Source organism: Mycotypha africana, assembly GCF_025528875.1.
Source record: "Mycotypha africana strain NRRL 2978 chromosome Unknown BDF20scaffold_6, whole genome shotgun sequence".
In the NCBI taxonomy this organism is placed as follows: domain Eukaryota; kingdom Fungi; phylum Mucoromycota; class Mucoromycetes; order Mucorales; family Mycotyphaceae; genus Mycotypha; species Mycotypha africana.
The window spans coordinates 806,245-829,116 of record NW_026515730.1 but is presented as its reverse complement, the minus strand read 5'-3'; the positions used below and the strand labels follow the sequence as shown (position 1 = coordinate 829,116).

The window sequence follows — 22,872 nt, the reverse complement described above, 5'->3', positions numbered from 1 at the left end:
TGCTTTTTTTTTTTTTTTCTTTTGTTCGACTTGAACGGCAAAAAGTAACTATGAGATCCTAAGACATAATCCAGAGAGAAGAAAGAGAGAGAGAGAGAGCAATTAAGATTAGGGCCGTTGAAAGTATTAATAGCCTCAATGGGCATGATTGAAATTAAACCACATTCTATAGCAGAACAAACAGTGATAACAAACTGTTTCATGAGTCTAGTGATGAGCTCCCCACCCCTTTTTCCTCATTATATATTCTCTACAATAACGACCCCTTTCTTTTCTGATGGGCTGAAGTCGGGCATTGGGTAAGCATGGAAAGTTTTCCCTTTTTTTTCTTTGTTATAAACAAAGCAACGAGTGTAATAACCCTAAGTGGTTGCTCTTTGTACCATCCTATCCCGGTTAATAAAAATGCATCCAGTGATCATTTTTAAGTATCGAAATTAAGGAAAAGATTGTATTCTATCTACAAACTTTTGCGGGATGAAAACAGGTTGCGGCCTAATTTTGATTGAGCTATACACTGCTTTCCATGGTCGTTCAAAGAAAAAAAAAATACACATTGAATGCATGCATAGGTCTTTATAGACCTGACAAAACAAAAATAGGTGATTTAGTACATCTGTATAATGAAAGAGGTGGAAAAAAAAGGAAAGACCTGTCAATAATGCAATCAGAAATATGGTCTAGCCCTTCCTCTTTCACATGTATTGCTTTGGCATTGTTAAAGACTTTAAAGAGGTCCCTTTTCCTTGTTTCTGCATATTCTTTTTCTTTCTTCCTTCTTTCCCTACTTTTTTTACACATAGACTCCTTACCATTTTATCTTTTTTGGCACTCCTTTTCCTCGGTGTCCTCTCTTTTATTCTTACATATTGATTCTCTTTTATTTCCAACAATATCCTGGTCTTTTTAGCATATAGCATAACCAAAATACATGGCAAACGGGTTGACAGGACTCACACTGAAGAGAATTCGTTCCTCCAGCACAGCGTCAACAAAAAAGGAATCCAAAATCAACATCATTTTGAACAAACTAGCCTCATCGCTTTATGGAGGTAATGGCGACAATAACAACAAGAAGAGAAGGCAAGAAATAGATGGCAAATGCATGCAAAGAAAGTCTTCCGCAAGCCAAATTGTGGATTGCTTTAGAATAGCAGATGATAAGAACCATCCTTTTGCAAACGATGCTATTTTCGAGCAGAATCGTTATAAACAACAAAAAAAGCTGAATACTGAAAGCGTCCTTCATCAGAGCAACAATGTTGTATTCGACGATGATAATATACCTATGCGGATGAGTGCGGCCACAGGGGGCGGTATCCTCCTGAACAAATCCTCTCATCATCGACACAATCCCAGCACGACTTCCTTCATGCTCAAAAGCAGCAACTACAATAACGAAATGAATAAAAAGCCGTATCAACATCACCGTCATACACACAGTACACCTCCCGCCATTACAACTAAACCAGCATTTATATCACAGCCGCTCCCAACAGCAACATCAGCAGGAATAAGTAAAAGCAGTAACAGCAGAAGAGCTGCTCACAGCAGTAAGCATATTCGTCATTATTCTCATGTCTCGTGCATTTCATCATCCAACATAACGGTCAATTCAGAAGATTTGACCGCCAAAGAATTTGCAGACATAGCAGGAATTCGAATTTTATCTGAAGACGAACTGCAAAGCAGCAGTACCAATACTTATTCCTCTTATCATGATGCTATAAATAGCCAATCCTTCTTATCCAACAATAACAACAATAATAACCTTTTTATGAATAATAAGAAAAAGATATGCTCCGTTTGTGGCGGCAGCGGTGATGATAGCGATAATGCGTCGTCTTTTATCATACCTTCAACAAGCAAAGTTAGTTCCAATATTACAATGACAAGTCAGCATCATCAACAACACCTTACTAGCAGCAACAGTAGTGACTGCCAATTTAATAATAGCTCTATTCTGCTCTTTTCTAGTAATGATAACAGTACCTTGTATGTCAATGATAGTAACATGCTGATAGACGATGAAGATGAAGGAATGGATGTGGAAGAACCACCACCACCTCAGATTTGGGACGATGATTTCTGGCGTGTACCCAATAGTAAACAGCAGCAACAAAGTGCTGCTACAACGACACTCCCTCACCAACGGATCCCCATACTCAACCCTACTTCTTCTACTAATAACTCGGTATCAACATCACAAATTCCAAGAATAGCCATTTTAGCCAGTCATAACGATATCATAGAATCCCCGCCCATTCTACATGAATTAAAGAAATATGCAAAATCAAATAACTTTTCGTCAGATCAAAACAGCTGTACATATATTAAACGAGGTCGATTTGAGATCCATTTATCTGATGAAAATTACAGTAAAAGCGACATCCAACAACTTAGTACCAACACTGCTACTGCTTTAAAGAGGCCAGAAATGGTAGTCGAATGGAAAAGAAAAGTGCGTCCGGCACCCACTGTTTCAACAGTAAAGACAACATCATAGAGTAACTATGATAGATATATATATCTACTATAATATACCCTTCCTGTTTCATTCTTTTCTATCATCATCTATAAACGAAAACACTTTTTTATTTTTTCTTCTTCCCTTTCAAATCAGAGTATCCCAATCCATTCGTTTTTTGTATGCATTACTTGTCACTTTTTTGTATGGTTCGAGATTTTTCAAGTTCATGCATTTTTAACCAATGAAAGAAAGTTAATTTCATTGAGTCATTATCCATGTTGTTGTATGTCAAAAACGTAAAGAAAAAGGGCTCCAAGTCGTACAACTTCAGTAACGAAACAAAAAGATAGGCCACATGGTTTCCCCCCCCCTTTTTTTTTTGTCTTTTCATTATACTTTTCTTTTTCTTTCAATTTTGTGAAAACGTGACAAAGCGAACAAAAAGGGATGACTGCAAATGAATTATCAGCAAACAGTCCAACTGCAGACATCAACACTGCTAGTCTGAATCCACCTACGAAGATAAACTATCCTCACAAACCCGAGAATCCTGACTATCTACGTATGATTTTGACAGCTCGAGTCTACGATATCATTCAAGAAACTCCACTCCAAGAAGCAGTCAATCTCAATACGAAGCTCAACGGTGCCCGCATCTACTTGAAAAGAGAAGACTTACAACCTGTCTTCTCATTCAAAATCCGTGGTGCATATAATCGACTTGCTCACCTGTCAGAAGAAGAAAAGAAACGTGGTGTCATTGCTTGTTCAGCCGGAAATCATGCTCAAGGAGTAGCTCTTTCTGCGCAAAAGTTGGGCATCACAGCCAAAATTGTCATGCCCTCCCCTACACCCGCTATCAAATGGAGAAATGTTCAACGTTTGGGAGCCAAAGTAATTCTGCATGGTGATGATTTTGATGAGGCAAAGAAAGAATGCGCTCGTCTTACAGCTACCGAAGGCCTCATCAATATTCCGCCTTTTGATGATCCTTACGTTATTGCAGGTCAAGGCACCATTGGCATGGAGATCCTTCGTCAGCTTGACGTAAGCAAAATCTCTACCATTTTTGTTCCTATCGGTGGTGGCGGATTGATCGCAGGTATTGGTGTTTATGTGAAACGTATTGCACCTCATGTCAAAATCGTCGGTGTGGAGACGTTCGATGCTTGTGCTATGGATCATAGTTTGAAAGAAAAGAAGCGTATATTGTTGAATGAAGTCGGATTGTTTGCAGATGGTGCCGCAGTGAGAATGGTAGGGGAAGAAACGTACCGATTAGCCCAAGAAGTGGTTGATGAAGTAGTGTTGGTAAATAATGATGAAGTATGTGCGGCCATTAAGGATGTATTCGAAGGTAAGAAGAGAGAGGACGCAAAAATTGCGTAGAAAACAAAGAGTCATTCATTCATCCAGTTTATATCGTTCTATGGTATGACTGTGGGGGTTGATAGATACAAGATCTGTTTGCGAACCTACAGGTGCATTAGCATTAGCAGCTACCAAGAAATACTTACAACTTCACCCAGAAGCCAAAGATGATGTGCACGTTGCCATTGTTTCAGGGGCCAACGTCAACTTTGATCGTCTTCGTTTCATAGCAGAACGTGCGGAACTAGGTGAAAAAACTGAAGCTTTCTGTACAGTCATTATTCCTGAACAGCCAGGCAGTTTTAAAAAAATGATCGATCAAGTTGTACCTCGCGCTGTCACTGAGTTCTCTTACCGTTACTCTGATCCGAAAGAAGCCCAAATTTATATTTCGTTCAAGGTGATGGGCAATAAAGATCTCAAATCCGATGTGCAACAAGTGTTGGCAGCGTGGAAGGAACAGGGGATGCGTGGTATCGATGTGAGTGACAATGAACTGGCCAAATGTCATGCCCGATATATGGTGGGTGGCAGAAGTAAGGCAGGTACAAGACCAGCGAATGAACGTGTATTTCGATTTATCTTTCCCGAGCGACCTGGTGCTTTGTTCCGCTTCTTGGTAGGATTAGACTCGACTTGGAACGTATCTCTATTTCATTATCGAAATCATGGTGACGGTAAGACTGTAGTTTTTTTCCTCCTCCACCTAAACAGTGGTACTAATTCTTGCGTTATTGCTCTCCATTTTTAGATATGGGTAAAGTGTTTTTAGGTGTTCAGGTACCACCGGAAGATACAGATCAATTCAATAGTTACTTGATCAGTTTGGGTTATCATTTCGAAGAAGAAACAGACAATATTGTATATAGATCTTTTCTCTGCTAGACAATTCATTTCTTTTTTTAACATGATGATAGCATTATACCTTCTTAATAAACTTTACATATGCTTGATTTCTTTGTATTCTTGGGTAATTCGGTGGCTTAGCAATGCCTATGCCAACAGAGCCTTTTATCGTTTCTTTATTTCAGTTGACCCAGAAAAAAATTACGTGACAGAAAATATTTTTTCATAGTTTATAGGTGCCCAGCCTAGATTTCCGCTTTTCTCCCTTTCTCTTTTTCTTCAATTCTACATCTTTTATAACAGCAATGTCCTTTACTCTTGAAGCTCCTTTGGCCTACAACATCCTCAACAGTTTCTTTGAAAACGTCTCTTACGTCAAGGGGTAGAGTTTTGTTTTCTTTTCTTTTTTTTTTAATGTCCTCATTAAACTAATGTGCGGATGCCCTCTCCTTTTTTCCTTTTTTAATTTGGCATAACATTTACAACATTGATAGTGTCGAAGCCTCTGATGCTGATAAGGCCGTCTTCAACGCTTTGCCCGAAGGCCCTTGCCCCAAGGCCTACCCTCACTTAGCCAGATGGTACAACCACATTGCTAAGGTTCAAGGTTTAAACGCCAAGTAAGTTACTCATTCTCTGTTATGAAAAGCAAAAGAAGCCCTTCTTCTACCCTCTTGTTATGTATTCCTTCTTTTGCATGGATTTACTCATATTTACAATCTCTATTTTTTTTTCTTTAGGCAAGCTGCTGCTCCTGCTGCTGCTGCTGCTCCTGCTGCTGCTGAAGATGAAGATGATATTGATCTCTTCGGTTCTGATGATGAAGAAGTTGATGAAGAAGCCGAAAGAATCAAGGCTCAACGTCTCGCTGAATACAACGCCAAGAAGGCTGCCAAGCCCAAGCCTATCGCTAAGACCACCGTTACCCTTGATGTCAAGCCTTGGGATGATGAAACTCCCATGGACAAGTTGACCGAAAGTGTCAAGGCTATTGCTATGGACGGTCTCCTTTGGGGTGGTCACCAACTCGTTGCCATCGGTTATGGTATCAAGAAGCTTCAAATCAACTGTGTTGTTGAAGATGATAAGGTTATGATGGATGATTTGTGTGATGAAATCACTGCTCTTGAAGACTATGTCCAATCTGTCGATATTGCTGCCATGCAAAAGATCTAACCAACTTCAGCAGCTACTGCAACCTTTTATTGATAAAGGCAGAGAAAGAAACAATTCATCAAACTTTTTTTCATTCATCCAACGGAAAACTATAAAAAAAGGGGCCAAGGAGAATTGTTTGTTATAAGGAATCTCATTTATATCATTTTTTCTTACTAATAAAAAATTAAAAGCCCAGCTCACAAGAGTTATTTTATTGAACTCAATGTGTACATATCTCTGTCGAACCTGCTAATGGTGTTATAGCTATAGCGTGTGTAGGTGCGATGAAGAAAAAAGATGACTATAGCAGATTGAGTGAAGGAGAGGGGTTGGTCGGTGTGTGTGCTGTCATTGCATAAGACAGCAAAAAAGCAGTTTTATGAGTTGATTTGGATACTATTCTTTAAATTGCTCAAATTCGATGGTATGTTCGTTTCGCAATATTAGAGATTAGTCATTCTCTTGAGCGGCTTCACTCGGTTGCTGCAACTACTTTTGGGAGTAAGTACGTGCCGAACAAAGAGTAAAGTCTCACCTGGAAAACGTTCTGTTCAATTCTACTATACTAAATACTGAGTTTTGTAATGGTTGATATTGATCGAGACTAATTGAATCATCCGTAACCTCTTTCTTAAAGGAGAAAAAGATGAATAACAGGATAGGGACGGGCCTATTTAGGGAGCTGATTCGATTTCATTAAATCATGATTTGCTTGAGCTTTTTTTCGATTTTTTTTTATTTGAATTTCAGGTTGACCTCCAAAGATCCTTTCTTTTATCTAACAAATAAATCTTTTAATGCCTTTCATTAAGCCACCAAAACATTACAGTAATCCTACTGAAAGCGAAAGATATAAAGTTGTAGATGAGATATTGGCGGCACCAGACTATTACCGAATTTTAGGAGTTACAAGAAATGCATCAACAGAAGAAATAAGAAGAGCTTATATCAAAGTAATTGCAACCCTATCCAATTGCTCGATCTATGGAATGCTCACTTAATACCTGATAATCCTTAGAAAAGTAGAATATGTCATCCTGATAAGTTTGTTCCAGCCTATCCTTTAGCAACTGAAAGTTTTCAACGTAAAACTACTAAGTACATAGAGGAAAAAGTGTGGAATGTGCAGACAACAGATGCATATTAAAGTATTTATCATTCTACATGTATTTAGTATTGTCGATCGCCTATGAAACGCTGAGTAATCCTTCTTCAAAATTATTATACGATCTATCGAATCATAAGCAAAGATCAGCCACTACTGCTACAGGATGTCGATATTCAACTTTTGCTGCTGCTGCAAAGAGTGAAGATGAAGAAGTCAACGCCAATCAAACGCTTCAGCGAGTTTTACATCAGGTTAGATGCACCTGCCCCAATATCATTTTTTATTGTTTGTTTAGTTTTATTGTATAGTCATGCTTACATATGCAGATTGTTCATGGTTTGTTAAAATGATTGCTAGTTATTCATTGAAATGCTAGAAGGAGAATTTGAAACCATGCGTGCATTTATTTGTAAATCATCAAATTTATTAGCTGTGTAAATCATCTGACCTAAATAATAATATTTCTTTTTTTTTTTTTATACTCCCCAGACGCCTTAAATGGAACAAACCCTGGAATACATATTACAGATGATACCATAGCTCAAATAGAATTAGGCTTTCGAAAGATGCGGAAGTTAGTGTTATGTAAGTCAAGCGCACTGATAAACGATTGTAGTTTGAAAGAGGATGACCTACAACTCATTGTCTACTTACTCGATAGCTACACATCACTATTATAAAGCGATACAGTTCGAACTGATGAAGTTATACGAATTGCAACACGAATTACGGTCACTTTCTTATTTTAGTTTGTGGAAAAGGATGGGGCTTTCTATCACTATTTGCAGAATACTGTTACAATTACCCATCATCATCAATACTGAAGTAAAGCAAAAGCAATCTAGAGCAGTAGACGAAGAACGACAAGAAAGACAAGGCTCAATAGGATCACCATCGTCAGCCACAACGGCTACAAAGAATAAGGAAGGCCTTGGAATTTTGAATTCAAGAATTGAGGGAGCTTTACAAATAGCAGTGCAATTACTGGAAGCAAGCGAAAAATACGTAAAAGCCTGGTAATAAAGGTTTTCATCACAACATTCGACATTTCTTGAAAACGTATAGCTGAAGGCCAATAATAATACCCCCGCCTCCACAAACTACCTTTTTATTCCCTATGTCCACTGATGATGAAAACATAAAAGGCAATCGTTTCCCAACCTTTCTTTTCATGTGATTGATTTTTCTTCATACCATAACATCTCATTATCGGTTGAAAAATCGTGTCCCGGCTATCAACATCCAAAACTTGTTTTTGAGAAATTATTGAATTTCTACGATAGATACAGAATATCCAAAGAGAAACTGTCCCATAGCCTTGGGCAATCTGCAGGCATTTCTGTCTTGTAATAGTAGGTCGCACACTTATCCGGGGCCTGAATCAATAGCAGAAAGCAGTTTGGTCATTTTAGAATACGCCCAAACTCTAAAAGATACAGGCGATCCAAGCTTTTCTGTCAGCGCTCGTGAAGACTTGGCTGCTGGATAAAGCATTTTCTTGTTAGTGTGTGCATCGCTCTCATGTGCATTGGGCTGAAAGAAGGAGGAGAAGGCATTTAGTGTTAAAAAATGAGAGACTTTGCTTTAAAAGGGCTAATCTTCTGAGAGCACCCTTTTTCAGCTTGTGAATTGAAAAATAAAGGCGTAAAGTTACATAATACAAGAAAAAAAAATAGAGTTAGGGTTCATCAAGATAAGTGTGCCCTCCTCCATAAGCAAGGACAGCGAAAAGGTTAAAAAAGCCCTAAAAAAGCATGATTCAGATTTTCAAAGGAAACAAGTCATCAGAGCATTTCATTCTAAATCTCTATTGTCTCGAATTTTAAAAAGCGAAAAAACACATTAAAGCAGGCAATGTTATTTTTGATCAAGTTACCATTTTAAGTGAATCACGTCTGTGCAAAAAAAGGCCAATGATAAACCTTGCATTAGCCATAATAAGTTTGCTTGCTTTAATGTTTTTGTTTGCAAATAGTTCTTTTTTCTTTTTCAACCCACTGATAATCAAAGAAATTAATGAAAAAAAAAAAAAAAGAAAAAAAAGAGCGTTGCACACAACTCTAAAATCAATATGTATGGAAACCGATACAAGATTTTCAGCCTCTACTAACCACTTTCTTCATACTTGTTTGCGATTCAAACATTTGTATATCGGCATTTGAAAACGCGTCAGTTTGTGTCCTTTCAAAAAAAGTCGATACCGTAAAGGTACAGGCTTGCTACACAATCATCGTGATGGTCAACAGAGAGATGAGGGATTTGCGACTGGAAGACATGCACAGGTGTGGGAATGCACCAGACATACGATGTGAAGATGTACCATGCTCCATGCTTTTCTCTCTGCCAAGACAGTCATCGTCCATCAAAAGAAAGGCCGATATATTTTTTTTTTTTGTTCGTACCTGACTTTTTATTTTTTATTCAGAATCAACAATTTTATTTAGCCTGGTGCTTCTATGTTAATTTTCGTTTGGGCCTTAAAAACAGGGTGGGTGATGGAACCACTTCCGGGCGGATTTCAATGAAGAAAAAAAACTCCTTTAACACAAGGTTCTTCGTCTGTATCTCATCGTAGGACAACGTATTATCCGTGCATGAGAAAATGACTTTCTTACCTTATCCATTGGTTCAAAAAATGAATTCTAAAGGATCACTTCACGCAAACCAACTAATGCTGATTTTTTTTTTCTCTTTTTGCTACACACTCCTAATTTTCGATAGCACATAAAAGTCTGAATGCTTCTTTTTTTTTGTCTTTTTTTCTTTTTTTTTTTTCTAATAGAATACAGAGTTACTTACTTCCCAATCCATTCTTTACTTGGGCTAAAGACACCCATATACTTACCCAACCCCTTACCTATCCTTAAATAGTTACAATACAACATCCTTTCCTTAAATCTACAAAATGAATAATCAAACTTGGTCTTCAGACTTCTTTCAAGAGTGCCCCTATCCTGTTCAACAGGATTATTTCAGTAAATTCGAAGTCGAGCATCCGTCACATACACCTACTTTAGTCTATCCCGTTTCACCCTTCTACACTACATCACCATCTGCCTCTCCTAGCAGCAACATCATGTACACCAACGAACCTTTCATCACTAGTCCCGCAACCTTTCACTTGAACCCTCAACAGCACTATGGACCTGGAAGCCCAGACTCTTTAATGTCTGGCTTTTCTGCCAATGCCCCAGCAGCAGCTGTGTTAGCGACGACGACTGCATCAGGTCAACATGCTTTACCACCTCCACCCGCTTATCAGCATCCTATTGCACCTCCACCTCTTGTGCAATCTCATTCTAGTTCTACGATTCATTCTACTGGTAGTGCAACCACGACTGTTTCAACTGTAGGCGTAGTAGCAGCTGTAACAGCAACAACAACAGCACCCCCTCCACCTCCACCTGCAGCACCACTTATCACGGCAACTACCACCACTCCATCGGCTGCTGCCGCTGCTTACTTGAATGAAACAATCGCTAAAGCTTCAGCTTTACCAGAGTCTTTCTATCCAGAATTTTTGCAGTACTCTAAAGAATCTTTTGAGCAATCCGCTTCACAACGCAATCATGGTATGAGTAGAAAAAGAGCTAGAACAGCAACTTCCAATGCAGAGAAAGAAAAAAAGCAAAGCAATGCCAATGCCACCTCCAATGCTTCTACCTCTTCTTCATCTGACGAAGACGAGGATGTTGGAGAAGAAGAAGAGGAGGAGATGGACGAGGAAGAGGGAGAGAGCCGTCCCTCTCGTAAACGAAAAACAGATGACCATTCAACAAGTGTGAGTGAATTGAGACGTCAAATTCATATTCAATCGGAACAAAAGCGTCGAGCTCAAATCAAGGATGGTTTTGAAGATCTACGCGCTGAATTACCTACTTGTTTAAACAAGAAAATGAGTAAAGTGAACTTGTTACATAAAAGTACGTATTCAAAAATCTACCCAGGAAGCAACAGCTTCTCTCAAAAGAAATTTCTAACTTTTTTTTTTTTTTTTTTTTTTTTTTGCGGATGTTGTGCAAAACCCTACTTCATATCATATAAAAGCTGTCCAACATATCAAGCACTTAAAGTCCACTCAAATGACGATACTAGCTGAACTTGAACGTCTCGTACAGGAAAATGAACAACTCAGAAAGTAAAGTAGCAGTAGTACAAGAACCCAAGAAAGACCAAAGGGAGTAATAAGCTAACCCTGTATATTATATTAGTTTCCAACAAAGTGTGTTACAAAAGCAAGCATTTGAGAACATGTATGCAATGGGAAACATCTGAACAAAAGAAGCGCGGAATAAACGTCACACTTCTTGTTCATTTCTACCACTATGCACATATACACATTGTTCATCCAAGAAGAAACAAAAATAGCCCAAAACGAAAAAAAACCCCCAAAAAAAAGCTTTCTTTGATCAAACAGCTCTCTATCTTACTATCTACTGCTAATAAGTCACACTTATCACTCATCTTAAGACTAGTTTCTCTTTTTCTTCCAAATACCCTTTTCCAAACTAATTCTTTTTTATTACACGCACCCGCTATAGACTTTTATACTCTTTTTTTACTATTTCTTTCTGCATTTTCTTCTTTTCTAATGTAATTCTATCTTAGGTTTCAAGATCTTTTATTGCTTTTTAATCTAGACTTTTTTCTTTATGTTACAACAAATCCCCCACCTTTTTATTTGATGACACTTGAATAATTCTTTCGACAAATGCCCAATTTTCTATTAACTGTCATTAAAAAGATTACTTTTATGTTTAATTCATTATGCTATTCTCCTTAAAGATATGAAGAAGAATTTCTGATAGAGGAAAAAGGAAAGATACTCAGCTCTTGACCATAAATACATGTTCATATAGAATACTGCGCAGAGGGCTATATGTGCAAACCTTTCACGCGCGTACGGTCATTCTAACCTCACTTCAGCCCAATTCGCACTGCCGTGAATATATAATTTTACGCTTAGGTGCGTACAATCTAACTGAGTCAATCATCCATTTCAGAACTTGGCTATCCCTTTTAAGCAATCAGTGAACAGAAAACATGACTAAAACTTTATATTATAGTGAGGATACTATGTGGTGTCTATTTATGAAAAAAAAAGGAACTGGAAGAAATATGTGTAATATATGCATATATTTATATAAATATATATATAACTGATTTGGTTCGTATCATAAGTTATAATAGGGGAGTTGATGTGCAAATATTGTTGATTTCAATAATGAAAATTATGATAAATTATAAAGATTGTATAGCAGCATCTAAGCTGGCCATACTGGCTCCACGACTTAATCTATGCGGTAAATCCGGCCTATCACGTTTAAGCACATTACTTGCTGTTGTCGTGTTTGAATTAGTTGGTGTAGTATTATTATGAGAAGATGCTGTTGTATTGGAAGACATGGATTGAACAGAGGAAGCAGCCATAGCAGGTGTTAGTGAAGTGGGTAAATAGATAGAATTTCTGGGACTCGGATTGGTAGAAGCTGCTGAAGAAGTCAGTTTTTGTTGCTGTTGATGACTGTAATCTAACAATTCGGCTTGCGATAATCGAAAAGAGAGTCGATTCTGTTCCTTTATATTGCTACCATTGTTGTTACTGTTACTGTTGCTACTACTTGAGCTGTTATGGTGATATTGATGATTACTAGGGTTCATACTGCTCACATTGAGCACCGACCTTGATGATTGCCTTGAGCGAATCGATGTAGGTCGTGATAGCGGTGTCGTCTTTTTGGACAGATTATGTTTATCAAGAAACTTTTCCAAGAAATCTGCAAGTAATGGTTCCTTCATAGCCGATAATTTATACTCTTCAAATGACTGGTAACGACAGTAATAAAGCGGGTAATAAATCGTCCCTTCTAACTTTTTTACAATCTCGTTTTTGTTTTACTCCTAGAACGATACTTACCAGTTTTCCATCGCAATCCACGTCAAAATCATCAAACATACAGTCAATATATCGCTGAATTTCTTCGGTTTCCTCCTCTTCTTCTGCTTGCATTTTCGTCTTCCGAATAGTGAATACATGTGTGTGTATGTATGTATGTGTGTGTGTGTGTGTGTGTGTGTGTGTGTGTGTTTAAAAGGCACGGTAAGTCTTTTCACTCTATCTTTTCTTTGCTACTAATTGTATGCTTATCATGTTGGGTAATTTACAAGTTCTAAAATGACATGTTCTAATTCATCTTTTGAGATATGATCATCCTTATCAATGTCATACAACTTGAAAGACACTAACAAATAAATAAGCACATAGGGTTGTTTATCATTTGTAACTTTCATTTCACAATTTGTTTATATTATCTTACATTTCAACTTTTCTTCAGGTGTTCCCTTCATAAAAACGCTCAAGCCATCGACAAATTTACTATCGCAAAAAAAAAAAAAAACAAAGAAAAAAAAAACAACAGCCAAGAATGATGAGCTTATCGCTGCAACAATTACCCCACAAACATATACAACTGTCATTCAAAGGCGCCTTTTCCTGTCTTTTACCTAAAATCAATCGATTTGCCTTCATCACCACCAAATGCATGATATAAACGTTTTAAAAATATGTCATCTGTTGGTGAAACTGTTGGCACATATTGTTTAACAGACTGGTTATTGTATATGTGAGGAGGTTGATAGAAATAAAATTGTGAGCAAGAGTTTTACTATTGTCGATAGATAAGCGAACTTACGTCTTTAAAAACATCTTCTGTGATATTATTCTGATGTTTCTCCTTCACATTGCGACGAATGTCTCTAATTTCCTTTGCTGAGACTAAGAAGAGATGGACGTTCATCGAATAGATAAATGGTGGGAAAAACAATAAAAGTGTCATTGTAAGTAAATGTTCAGGCAATGAACCGTGGTTGATTCGAGATAAACGCAACGACAAATAAAGACTTACAGTGTGTCTTTGTTGATAGAATATTATTTTCTTTACTTTTCGTCTGTCCCATCTGATGCGTTTTGTGGAGCAAAAAAAAAAAAAAAAAAAAAAGTTGTAGGTTATGATAACAAAAACAAAGAAAATTCACGAGCAGCACAGCCAACACCAGTAAATCAAATTTCTTGCTTGCTATTCAAATGAAAAAATTCCCAAAACTCAGAATGGATGATCATTAAATTTTTGAACTCAATTGATGTTTGCAAATTCGTGAGACGTTACAATTCAGCTTAGTACATCCTCTGATAAACACAAAAGCATGATGCCTTTCAAACAACAAGATCTTATTTGAGCGGCTGTAAGACCACACTTGTATATACATGATGCATAGACTAAAAAGAAAAAGGGTGGTTCTATAAAATTTATATGCGTCGCAAAGGAGCCAAGACTGCCTTCGTGGAATAGGATTTACCTGCGTACAGGGTGCCGTATTTGAAGTGCTGCAGAGCACATCATTCATTTGAGCAAACGCTAGATAGCTCTGTGAATGATGATCCATTGATAGCTCTTTCAACCCCACCCAGTGCGCGCACGTTTTCTATTCCGTATAAAAGGATTTTTCTCTGATTTTCTAAACCCAGCCATAGCTGTCATACTTTCCGCTTCTCGCTGCAATGAGTGCCGAGGGGAAAGAGGACGGCAAGCGTAACTGTTTTAAACAAAGAACAATGGAACAATAGAATGAAAAATACGTCAGGGCAGAACCGAAAGAAAGTTGAACGTCAGTGATGCCTATGCAAAGCTTACTAAAGCTCATTATCTGTCGAAACAGTAGAGAGACGTATAGACTATTTCAAGCTTTTCTAAACAGAAGATGCAATGTCTATATCAGAGCTTTTCTGTTTCAACACGACGATAAGTTTGTATCATACATTGATCATCAATTTTTTTCAACTGAGATACATCTGAACTCAATAATTTAACCGGCATTATATTAGACCGAAAAAATTATCATTAGCACAAATGAAAAAAACTTTCTCCATGGTAAATCGTATAAAAGGAAATGGGTGACAGCGCGAACTTCTCATTTTTTTTATTTTTTTTTTTTTTTGTATTTATCGTACTTGTATTGATTTTTCATACTTTTTTTTTCATTCTTCATTCTTTTTTATTCAGAAAAAAAAGATGAGTAGCAGTGTCAAAAGTGACGCGGTTATAGACAATAACGAAGAAAAACCCGTTGTGAACGAAAATGGTGTACCTTTATTCAAATCAAAGCTCACCAGCCATGAAATTGAAATGGATAAAGAAGTGCATTACGAGTTCGGTGGTCCCCTTGGAACTTTAGGTATCATGTTGGGTTTCCCTACCATGATGTATTACTTTTGGATTTGCTTAGAATATCACCAAGGTCATTTCATCTTGCCTACTGCTTTCACCAAAGATGCTATTGTGGAATTTTTAATCAATGAAATTTGGCTCAAGATCAAGACCGGCGCTTTCCCTACATGGTTGGCAACCAAGATTTATATGGGACATGTCATTTATAGCTTGTTGTGTGCTCAATTCATGCCAGGACCTGTTGTTTATGGTCTTCCTATTCCTTATTTGAAGGGTAAAAAGGTAATATGTCGGGGAAAATCAAAAAGGGGGATATGGGATGACACAAAACAAATGGGCTTGAGAAAAGAGTGAGGAAACCTATGTGTACATAAGTTTATAGATGTATCTGCAAAGGAGAAAGAGAACCAAAGGAAAGGAAGAATATATCAACGAGAAGGGAGGATTCCATTCTGACATAGTTATTTCCCTTTCTCTTGAAAACCATAGCTTCCTTACCTCTGTAATGCTTTATCTTCTTGGTACCTTACCTTGGCCCTTTCTGTCGTTCTTCATGTTACTGGTATTTTCCGTCTCACTCTTATCATTGAGAATTTTGGTAGTATCATGAGTGTTGCTGTCATCTGGGGTTTCGCCATGTCCTTCCTCGTCTATATCTCTTCCATCCTCAAAGGTACTCAACATCGTATGTCTGGTAACGTCATTTATGATTTCTTCATGGGTGCTCCTCTCAACCCTCGATTGGGCCGTGTCGACTTGAAGATGTGGGCTGAATGTCGTGTCCCCTGGCCCGTTTTGTTCTACGTCTCTGTCTCTTGTGCTTTAAAACAATATGAAATGAAGGGTTATGTTAGTGCTCCTGTCGCTTTCATGGTTTTGGCTCATTTCTTATATGCGAATGCCTGTCAAAAGGGTGAAGAATGTATTCCTACTTCATGGGATATGTTTTTCGAAAAGGATGGTAAGTTCTTTAATCGGATGAGGGGAAAAGTGGCAATAGGGAATCATGAAGAAGAAATTCTGTTTGTAAATAAATATGGTAGAACTAACATTAGCCTGTTGTTGTCATTCGTAGGCTTCATGCTTATTTTCTGGAATATGGCAGGTGTTCCCTTTACCTACTGTTACTCGTCCCTCTACTTGATGAAGTATGAGCTCACAACCGGTAAGACCATCTCTCACAGCATGGGCTACACCATCTTCCTTTACATCACTTTACTTTGCGCCTACTATGTTTTCGATACTGGCAATTCTCAAAAGAATCGTTTCCGTATGGAACAAAACGGCTCTTACATTGACCGTAAGGCTTTCCCTCAATTACCTTGGGGCCGTATCAAGAACCCTACCTACATCAAGACAAAGAATGGTAATCTTTTATTGACTTCTGGCTGGTGGGGTATTGTTCGTAAGCCTCATTATACCGCTGATTTGGTGCAATCCTTATCTTGGGGTTTGATCACTGGCTTCAGTTCTTACTTCCCTTATTTCTATTTCACCTTCTTTGTCATCGTATTGGTTCATCGTGTGTCTAGAGATATGCAACGTTGTGCCAAAAAGTATGGTGAAGATTGGGATCGTTACTGTGAACGTGTTCCTTATATCTTTATCCCTTATGTTTTCTAAGAAACACATATAGTTATCATTAATTTGTAATTCTATCTATCTTATATATTATTCACATTTATACTTATTTTTAATATCAAAAATTGACATGTGCCCAAAAAATAACAGTTGTGCAAAAATTCTCAAAAATTGTTCATTCTATTGATTTGGAACAGTGAGTAACATGAATAACAAAGTCAATTAAGAAAATGAGCGACAGTTGAGAAAATCTACTCGCTTTTTTTAATACGTATCAAGATCACCATTGTCGCTCCTTTTTTTTTACAAAAAAAAAACCAAAAAAAATTCGTATTACAAATACAGAAATAGCTTTCCCATGGAATTGGCAAACTTGGAATATAGATGCACATGGTTTATTTACAATCGAAAGATTTTTTAACAAAGTACGAATAGACAACCTTGTTCACTTTTACTGAATATTATTTTGTGGGATAATAACCGAGTGGTAAGACGGTAAAATACCCAAATCAAGATTATCATTACATTGCTGCTGGATGAAAGCATTATTACTGTTGGTGGATGACGGAGATTGATGGCCGAAATAATCTCCCGCTGTTGCTGCTGATAATCCTTGTCGTGAATAATATCTTTCTGCATCTTCATCTGCATACGAAGGTGGTGTCAAAGGGTATATTACATTATCTTCCAAATCAGCAGGGCTAAACAAGGTGCTGAAGCGAGGATGGTGTTGTGGTGTGGTAGTAGTCGCTGAATAGTCAAGCTGGGGTACCGGTGAAATCACAGCTTGACCGTCAAAATGATAGGGCGCCGATCGCCAGCTATTTTCATATGTCGGCAATTCATTCTCACCATCCATCCTACCTTCTTCATCATCGTCTTCTGAAGTTGTTATTCCTACCATGCCGAAAGATGATAAGGTTGCTGTTCTGTCTATCGCAGCAATACTATTGTTCATGGGTTGATTGACAATGTCAATGGGTATCGTGGCTCTCAACTCGGATAAATCGCCATATTTGTTTATCAACGACATGGTGAATTTTAATTTGTGTTCAATTTTGAAGTATCGGTTACGGATATCGCATTGTACAGCATCGAAAGAATGCGGAACGTTCAATGTTTCGGTTTTCTGCCAATGTGGCCCAATCGATGGAAAAGCTTCATCTCTAAAGAATCGGATAATGCGAGATTCTGTATGCGGATGAAGGTTTTCCTGCTGATTTGTGTTGTTATGATGATTACTGCTGTTATTTTGTAATAGTACAAAAGTCGTATATTCTTTCAAGAAACAAGATAAATATCGGACATGGAGTTGTTCAGAATTTCGTTTTGGCGTCAATGAGAAATTTATAGGGATGGCTTCGCCTCGATAAAATGTTTTCTTGGGCACGCTGATGTGATAAGTTAGTTTGTTTGCCCACTCGTTTGACATTTGTAGTGGATTCATGGCTATATAAGAAGGCATGATCTGTCGGATCACTCGTAGTTGTCGTCGGTCTATCAAATTGGGTGCAAATGAAAAAGCAGGTCTGTCGACAATCGCTTTCAGTTTGTAGGACAAAGATCCGTACGAATTAGAATCCATAGACTCGGCTAAATCACCAGGTAGGACATACTCAAATGGAAATTTGTAAACGCAATGAGGAGCCAATGCATGAAGCTTTTTTTGTACAGGTAAAAAAGTCCAATGATGTTCTAGAATAATGAATTCCTTCTTATGTTGATGGTTGCCTATAGACAAAAAATTTTTTTTTTTTGTTTGTTAGACCGATCTCTTCCATTAAAATTTCTTTGTTTCATCCTCATCATCCTCGATTAAAACTATCTTACGTTCTGTCCACTGCGCCCTGACTCTTCCAGTCAAACTCATCGTAATTGATTTCACCTTCATGAGCTCTTTGTTATTGAGTACAACCCAGCCTCTAAGAACGCAACCTACGGATTCTTCTGGCGTGCCACGTAAAATAAGCGTATCATTCTCCAAATGTATTTTGAATTGATACATGTAGTATTACGAAAGGCAAAAATCAAGAAGGAGGATTTGCTTAGGTGAAAAGGGTTCGGTTAAGGATCTTTACAGCCGTGAACGAGATTGAAAAGAAGAGAAAAAGTGTTTGTTTGTCTTTGATTCAACTTACTGTATTTTTCTTTGCTTTTTAGGGTTTACAGTCAAACCTACGGAAATTGAGCGTTTTCACAAAAATAATTGTCATTTTCGTAAACGATTGGCCTGAAGACTTAAAAAAAGGCGGAAATGGAAAAGCAAATGACACAGGTTCAATCCTTTTTGTACTTTTGGCCAAGAATACATATAATGATAAACGATTGTTTTTAAAACGACACATATATGATTAGCTTTAACGTCGCCATAGTAAATCATTTGTCACAGTCGAATACTGCATTCTACTGCCAAATGGATGAAGTGTCAAAAACATTAAAACGTAATCGGCCCTGAAATAGAATTAGACGGTTTTCAGAAATATTTAGGCTATTTTTGTTAATAGAACTGTTTCGTTGTCAAACGAAACAATAAGATTATTTGCCACTTCTTTTTGTAGACATTATGGAGGCAAATACTGAGCAGAACCAAAGAAATTCAAGATATTGTTAAAGGAAGCAACTAACACATTAATCTGTAGGAGATAACCACACATGCTTAACTCTGTGCCTAGTTCATAGTGGCTTTGTGTCATTGAAGTCAGTAACGAAACATTTCTTTTTAGATCCATCGAATTTGTCATTGAAATGCAGCGGGAAGAAGGGAATTTTTTGAGCCATTTCGAACCATATCCTATCTGTGATATCTTGATTTATCATGGATAAATATTCTACAGAAACAAATGGCTCAAAGATAAAATGGTATATATTTACAGATACTTGTTCTGAGAGTATAACTTTAATCGACTATATGATTGCTCTTGTACTCTATAAAACATCGCATATGGTAGGCTGTGCCCGCATTATTTTGCGGTGAGCTGTTGACATTCGGATGGTGCTGATAAGCTGATTGTCTCTTTGTCCATGTCCTCACCAAGGGTGGCAAATACTTGTACTGTGGTGAGTCGAACTGAAGCAGTTTATGACATCGTTGACAAGGACGACTGAACAAATCGCTATAGCTGTAAAACCAATTCTTGATTTGGTGAAAGGAATAAAATCGTTATTTGAAAAGCTCACTCCTTTCCTATATGTCGTGTTCATATCTATGTATCACCTACCAAGACATTAAATAAAGATTCCTTTGCATAAAACATCAGCATGTCTTCAAGCGCATTAGTCGCCAGTAAATTCAATCTCTGAAAAACGAGGTGCTGTGACTCTTGCAGGAAGTTTTTCTACATATCGAAATAGTAAATCAACCGTAAGTGCATGCGCAAATCGGGAAATCCCATGAGTACAGTACCTCTTCCTTTGGACTTCTAATGTCATAATGATGTATAAATAAAGTATCAGATGAACTTTGATATTCCATATCCAACTCTGCTGCTAAAGCTCTACGGATATGAATCTACCCCCATTTGAACGATGTGAGTCTCTGTTGTTGTTCCTTTCCGTATTTCATGCAGCTTGAGCACGGTTTTTTTCTTTACCTTAACACGACATATCGAACCAGATAGCGTGGCTTGCTCCTCTTTCAAAAATCCGATTGCAAAATCCATATAATTGATTTTATTCGTGTTCATCCACTCATTGATGCGTTTCGTAAAGAATTTATCTCTGCAAAAAAAACCGTTGATAGTCGGTATAAGCTCTCTTTCTTTAATAATCCTTTCCTCTATTTACAATCCTTACTCCATCTCTGCTGTGGTTGCTTTTCGCTCTAATACGATTGACGCTAGTTCTCTGTGCAGAAAATTCAAGTAAAAACGCTACTCTATTGATTATTGTCTCATGCTTACTTCTCCTTTACTTGTATAAATGATCTGCATTTGATTTAACTGTGGATCCTACTTCTTTTGCTTTTCCTGTATCTGCTTTCTCTTCCTGATATCGCATCTCTTCCTCCTCGGCTTCTCTTTCAGCTTCACTGATAAAAGAAATCTGTCAGTACACAAACGTACTGTTTAATCGCTGTGTTTCATTGTACCTTTTGATCAAATCCCAATCAAACTTGTTCTCCTTGGCTGCTATTTGTGCATGCTCCAAAGCGGCTAAAAATCCCCCAAAAGTAATAAAGTAAGTGAACGGTTCTGTGTTTTCGCGACGGCTATGTTTAATCTTTTCTACTATTTTCTTGTGCAATTGGGTATTCTTCTCACCTTTCAAAATCTCGCTATCTGCTGACAATATACCTAGATCTCGTCGGATATGTTTGAGCTTGTCACCAAAAGACTGAACAAAGGAAGGTCCTTTTTGTTCATCTTGTACTAATGTTTTAAAGTGCTTCAAGGATGAACGGATCTCTGATACCTGTTTGTTTTGCCGATGATTGAAAGGCCAAAGAATAACAATGTAAAATCATTATGCATGCTTAAAAAAAAAGTGGAAAAAATAAAAATAAAACTCGAGCCTTGACTGTTACATACTGTTGAGAGAGCATGATCTATATTTGCAATGTCTTTTTCGATTTCTGAAAGAGATCTAGTAACTGCCATATTTACGATTGGGTATCGTAGTTATTTTTTATAGGTTGTCGTCCAGAAACACGATTAAAGGAAGTTTTTATGGTTTTTTTCTCCTTTCGTTATAGACCGAGAAAGTCGGGATAAGAAAATATGTGTATTGTTTATTTGTTGTAGATACGTTTAAACGAAGATTTTATTACATAATATTAATTTTTTAAAGCCTAATGGACACGAGATATTAAACTTATCTAAATTACCCGCGGCAGCTCCAAGGCTGAGGAGAATCTAAAAACCCCTTAGGGCTCAAGGGTAAAAAGAATTATGGACTAAAGGGTTGGGGTTTGTTGTAGATACAGTTTTTTAACTTTGGGTTTAGACAAAGCCGCAATATTACTAGAAAAAAGTAAATTTTTGAGACGATTAAGTTATAGCTTCAAGATCGAACTACACAAAATTGAGACGCGTACCTGTAAAAATCAAAACACCTTCGTGCTGGCGATTAGATGATCGGGTTAAGTGGTTGATGCTTTTCTAGAAAACTCCACAGGTCTTCCCGTTGACTTCCAGATCGAAACGCTAATTGCCAACATGTTTTTAGCAGCGTATCTGGTACTTCCGGTCATATGATAATATTCCTTGGTAGAGCAGCTGCGTACTTGATGTTTGTTACGGTCTAGTCCGATTGCCGCTGTGAAGACAGATCTTCGCCCTGGATCAAGGAAAGCGGGTCTGTAATTGTCTTGTACTTCGTCATAAGAAAAAATCTTCCAAAGTCAAGGTGTGATTATGAATGATCATGTCTTCTTTTGTTTTCTTTTTGCGGCTGAACAAAAAGTCTCCAGTAAAACCGTCCGACCTAACCATATTTCGAAACATTACATTAGAACTTTCCTTCAAAGCGTTTAGACTATGACAGAAGCAAAAATAGGGGTGTGTTTACTATTAGGGATAGTATTTTGCGGAAGAAGTTCTTCTACAGGTTTTACCTCTTAAAGCCAAACTTTTTGAAGTTGAAGACTTTACAGAATTGTTCGAGTTGGGCTGTATAACCTTTGGCAACTTTTCCATTCGAGGGAACGAGAAGTAGAATGACCCTTTAAGTCTCAACTGATGCACTTGATATCTCCAGTTGTTTGCTTCTTCTTTCTCTTTGCTTGCTTCTTTTCTTCCTTGATTGTAACTGATTGCTTACGTTTCTTGCCGCTACTTCCAACTGAATTTGCGTTAAGCAAACATAAACTTGTCTTGCAGTGATAGCATGATACTTACCATCACGCGCAGAAACTGCTTTGTAAAACTTGCATTCATGGTATGCCTTGTTGAAACGTCCCCGTGTTTTGCAATCCTTGCACTCGATGCTTACTAGTCATACGAAACATGAATTGAGGATCACCACTATAACCTATTTGTGGCAGCGCGCTCATGTGTTACTTACGGAAGGACTCGTTTTTGACTTTATTCTTATGGGTTTCTGCCACCGATTTATTTTTTTGCAAGATTTTGGCTTTGTACATGGTGAGTAGTAGCTATCAGGATGAAGAAAGAAAG

At 37.6% G+C, this 22,872-nt stretch overlaps 10 protein-coding genes across 10 annotated transcripts; 6 read left to right on the top strand and 4 right to left on the bottom strand.

Annotated features, from left to right (window-relative positions):
* Window positions 1–931: 931 nt before the first annotated feature.
* Window positions 932–2,506, top strand: BDF20DRAFT_836120 (uncharacterized protein; the record flags this gene model as incomplete). Its single annotated transcript, XM_053078921.1, has 1 exon — window positions 932–2,506. The coding sequence occupies one exon, from the start codon at window positions 932–934 to the stop codon at window positions 2,504–2,506; it is 1,575 nt and encodes a 524-aa protein (XP_052935586.1).
* A 411-nt stretch (window positions 2,507–2,917) lies between these two features.
* On the top strand, window positions 2,918–4,726 carry BDF20DRAFT_836119 (threonine ammonia-lyase, biosynthetic; the record flags this gene model as incomplete). The annotated part of the gene is made up of 3 exons (XM_053078920.1): window positions 2,918–3,827; window positions 3,925–4,518; window positions 4,593–4,726. The coding sequence occupies 3 exons, from the start codon at window positions 2,918–2,920 to the stop codon at window positions 4,724–4,726; spliced, it is 1,638 nt and encodes a 545-aa protein (XP_052935585.1).
* A 91-nt stretch (window positions 4,727–4,817) lies between these two features.
* On the top strand, window positions 4,818–6,052 carry BDF20DRAFT_874047 (uncharacterized protein). The gene is made up of 3 exons (XM_053081247.1): window positions 4,818–5,069; window positions 5,182–5,307; window positions 5,428–6,052. The coding sequence occupies exons 1-3, from the start codon at window positions 4,993–4,995 to the stop codon at window positions 5,861–5,863; spliced, it is 639 nt and encodes a 212-aa protein (XP_052935584.1). The 5' UTR covers window positions 4,818–4,992; the 3' UTR covers window positions 5,864–6,052.
* Window positions 6,053–6,642: 590 nt separating this feature from the next.
* On the top strand, window positions 6,643–8,442 carry BDF20DRAFT_836117 (uncharacterized protein; the record flags this gene model as incomplete). Its single annotated transcript, XM_053078919.1, has 7 exons — window positions 6,643–6,798; window positions 6,864–6,930; window positions 7,020–7,204; window positions 7,311–7,362; window positions 7,443–7,538; window positions 7,636–7,969; window positions 8,307–8,442. The coding sequence occupies 7 exons, from the start codon at window positions 6,643–6,645 to the stop codon at window positions 8,440–8,442; spliced, it is 1,026 nt and encodes a 341-aa protein (XP_052935583.1).
* Window positions 8,443–9,858: 1,416 nt separating this feature from the next.
* BDF20DRAFT_836116 (uncharacterized protein) lies at window positions 9,859–11,228 on the top strand (the record flags this gene model as incomplete). The annotated part of the gene is made up of 3 exons (XM_053078918.1): window positions 9,859–10,876; window positions 11,001–11,091; window positions 11,165–11,228. 3 exons carry the CDS (start codon window positions 9,859–9,861, stop codon window positions 11,226–11,228), a joined length of 1,173 nt encoding a protein of 390 aa, XP_052935582.1.
* A 966-nt stretch (window positions 11,229–12,194) lies between these two features.
* BDF20DRAFT_836115 (uncharacterized protein) lies at window positions 12,195–14,350 on the bottom strand (the record flags this gene model as incomplete). The annotated part of the gene is made up of 7 exons (XM_053078917.1): window positions 12,195–12,779; window positions 12,871–12,969; window positions 13,119–13,195; window positions 13,271–13,329; window positions 13,458–13,561; window positions 13,646–13,910; window positions 14,310–14,350. The coding sequence occupies 7 exons, from the start codon at window positions 14,348–14,350 to the stop codon at window positions 12,195–12,197; spliced, it is 1,230 nt and encodes a 409-aa protein (XP_052935581.1).
* Window positions 14,351–14,940: 590 nt separating this feature from the next.
* BDF20DRAFT_874019 (ergosterol biosynthesis ERG4/ERG24) lies at window positions 14,941–16,897 on the top strand. The gene is made up of 3 exons (XM_053081246.1): window positions 14,941–15,460; window positions 15,668–16,139; window positions 16,254–16,897. The coding sequence occupies exons 1-3, from the start codon at window positions 15,023–15,025 to the stop codon at window positions 16,799–16,801; spliced, it is 1,458 nt and encodes a 485-aa protein (XP_052935580.1). The 5' UTR covers window positions 14,941–15,022; the 3' UTR covers window positions 16,802–16,897.
* Window positions 16,898–17,210: 313 nt separating this feature from the next.
* On the bottom strand, window positions 17,211–18,764 carry BDF20DRAFT_913639 (uncharacterized protein; the record flags this gene model as incomplete). Its single annotated transcript, XM_053084100.1, has 2 exons — window positions 17,211–18,490; window positions 18,590–18,764. 2 exons carry the CDS (start codon window positions 18,762–18,764, stop codon window positions 17,211–17,213), a joined length of 1,455 nt encoding a protein of 484 aa, XP_052935579.1.
* A 959-nt stretch (window positions 18,765–19,723) lies between these two features.
* BDF20DRAFT_557765 (uncharacterized protein) lies at window positions 19,724–21,400 on the bottom strand. Its single transcript, XM_053075741.1, has 9 exons — window positions 21,286–21,400; window positions 21,019–21,169; window positions 20,847–20,910; window positions 20,670–20,786; window positions 20,552–20,602; window positions 20,350–20,476; window positions 20,163–20,178; window positions 19,978–20,094; window positions 19,724–19,892 (listed from the first exon to the last, which is right to left on the bottom strand). The coding sequence occupies exons 1-8, from the start codon at window positions 21,352–21,354 to the stop codon at window positions 20,033–20,035; spliced, it is 657 nt and encodes a 218-aa protein (XP_052935578.1). The 5' UTR covers window positions 21,355–21,400; the 3' UTR covers window positions 19,724–19,892; window positions 19,978–20,032.
* A 1,032-nt stretch (window positions 21,401–22,432) lies between these two features.
* Window positions 22,433–22,857, bottom strand: BDF20DRAFT_874010 (uncharacterized protein; the record flags this gene model as incomplete). Its single annotated transcript, XM_053081245.1, is given in 3 exon segments — window positions 22,433–22,537; window positions 22,594–22,682; window positions 22,702–22,857. Coding segments are annotated over 3 exon segments (241 nt in total), but the record flags the coding sequence as incomplete, so codon positions are not given.
* Between the last annotated feature and the right edge of the window lie 15 nt (window positions 22,858–22,872).

Bases quoted from the DNA above. Each gene is read 5' to 3' on its own strand.
- BDF20DRAFT_874047 (XM_053081247.1), top strand. From the start codon at position 4,993: ATGTCCTTTACTCTTGAAGCTCCTTTGGCCTACAACATCCTCAACAGT. The intron at 5,070-5,181 runs GTAGAGTTTTGT...CAACATTGATAG, and splicing joins AACGTCTCTTACGTCAAGGG to TGTCGAAGCCTCTGATGCTG. The intron at 5,308-5,427 runs GTAAGTTACTCA...TTTTTTCTTTAG, and splicing joins GTTCAAGGTTTAAACGCCAA to GCAAGCTGCTGCTCCTGCTG.
- BDF20DRAFT_874019 (XM_053081246.1), top strand. From the start codon at position 15,023: ATGAGTAGCAGTGTCAAAAGTGACGCGGTTATAGACAATAACGAAGAA. The intron at 15,461-15,667 runs GTAATATGTCGG...TGAAAACCATAG, and splicing joins CTTATTTGAAGGGTAAAAAG to CTTCCTTACCTCTGTAATGC. The intron at 16,140-16,253 runs GTAAGTTCTTTA...TGTCATTCGTAG, and splicing joins TATGTTTTTCGAAAAGGATG to GCTTCATGCTTATTTTCTGG.
- BDF20DRAFT_557765 (XM_053075741.1), bottom strand. From the start codon at position 21,354: ATGGCAGTTACTAGATCTCTTTCAGAAATCGAAAAAGACATTGCAAAT. The intron at 21,170-21,285 runs GTATGTAACAGT...CAAAACAAACAG, and splicing joins TAGATCATGCTCTCTCAACA to GTATCAGAGATCCGTTCATC. The intron at 20,911-21,018 runs GTGAGAAGAATA...GGGGATTTTTAG, and splicing joins AGATAGCGAGATTTTGAAAG to CCGCTTTGGAGCATGCACAA.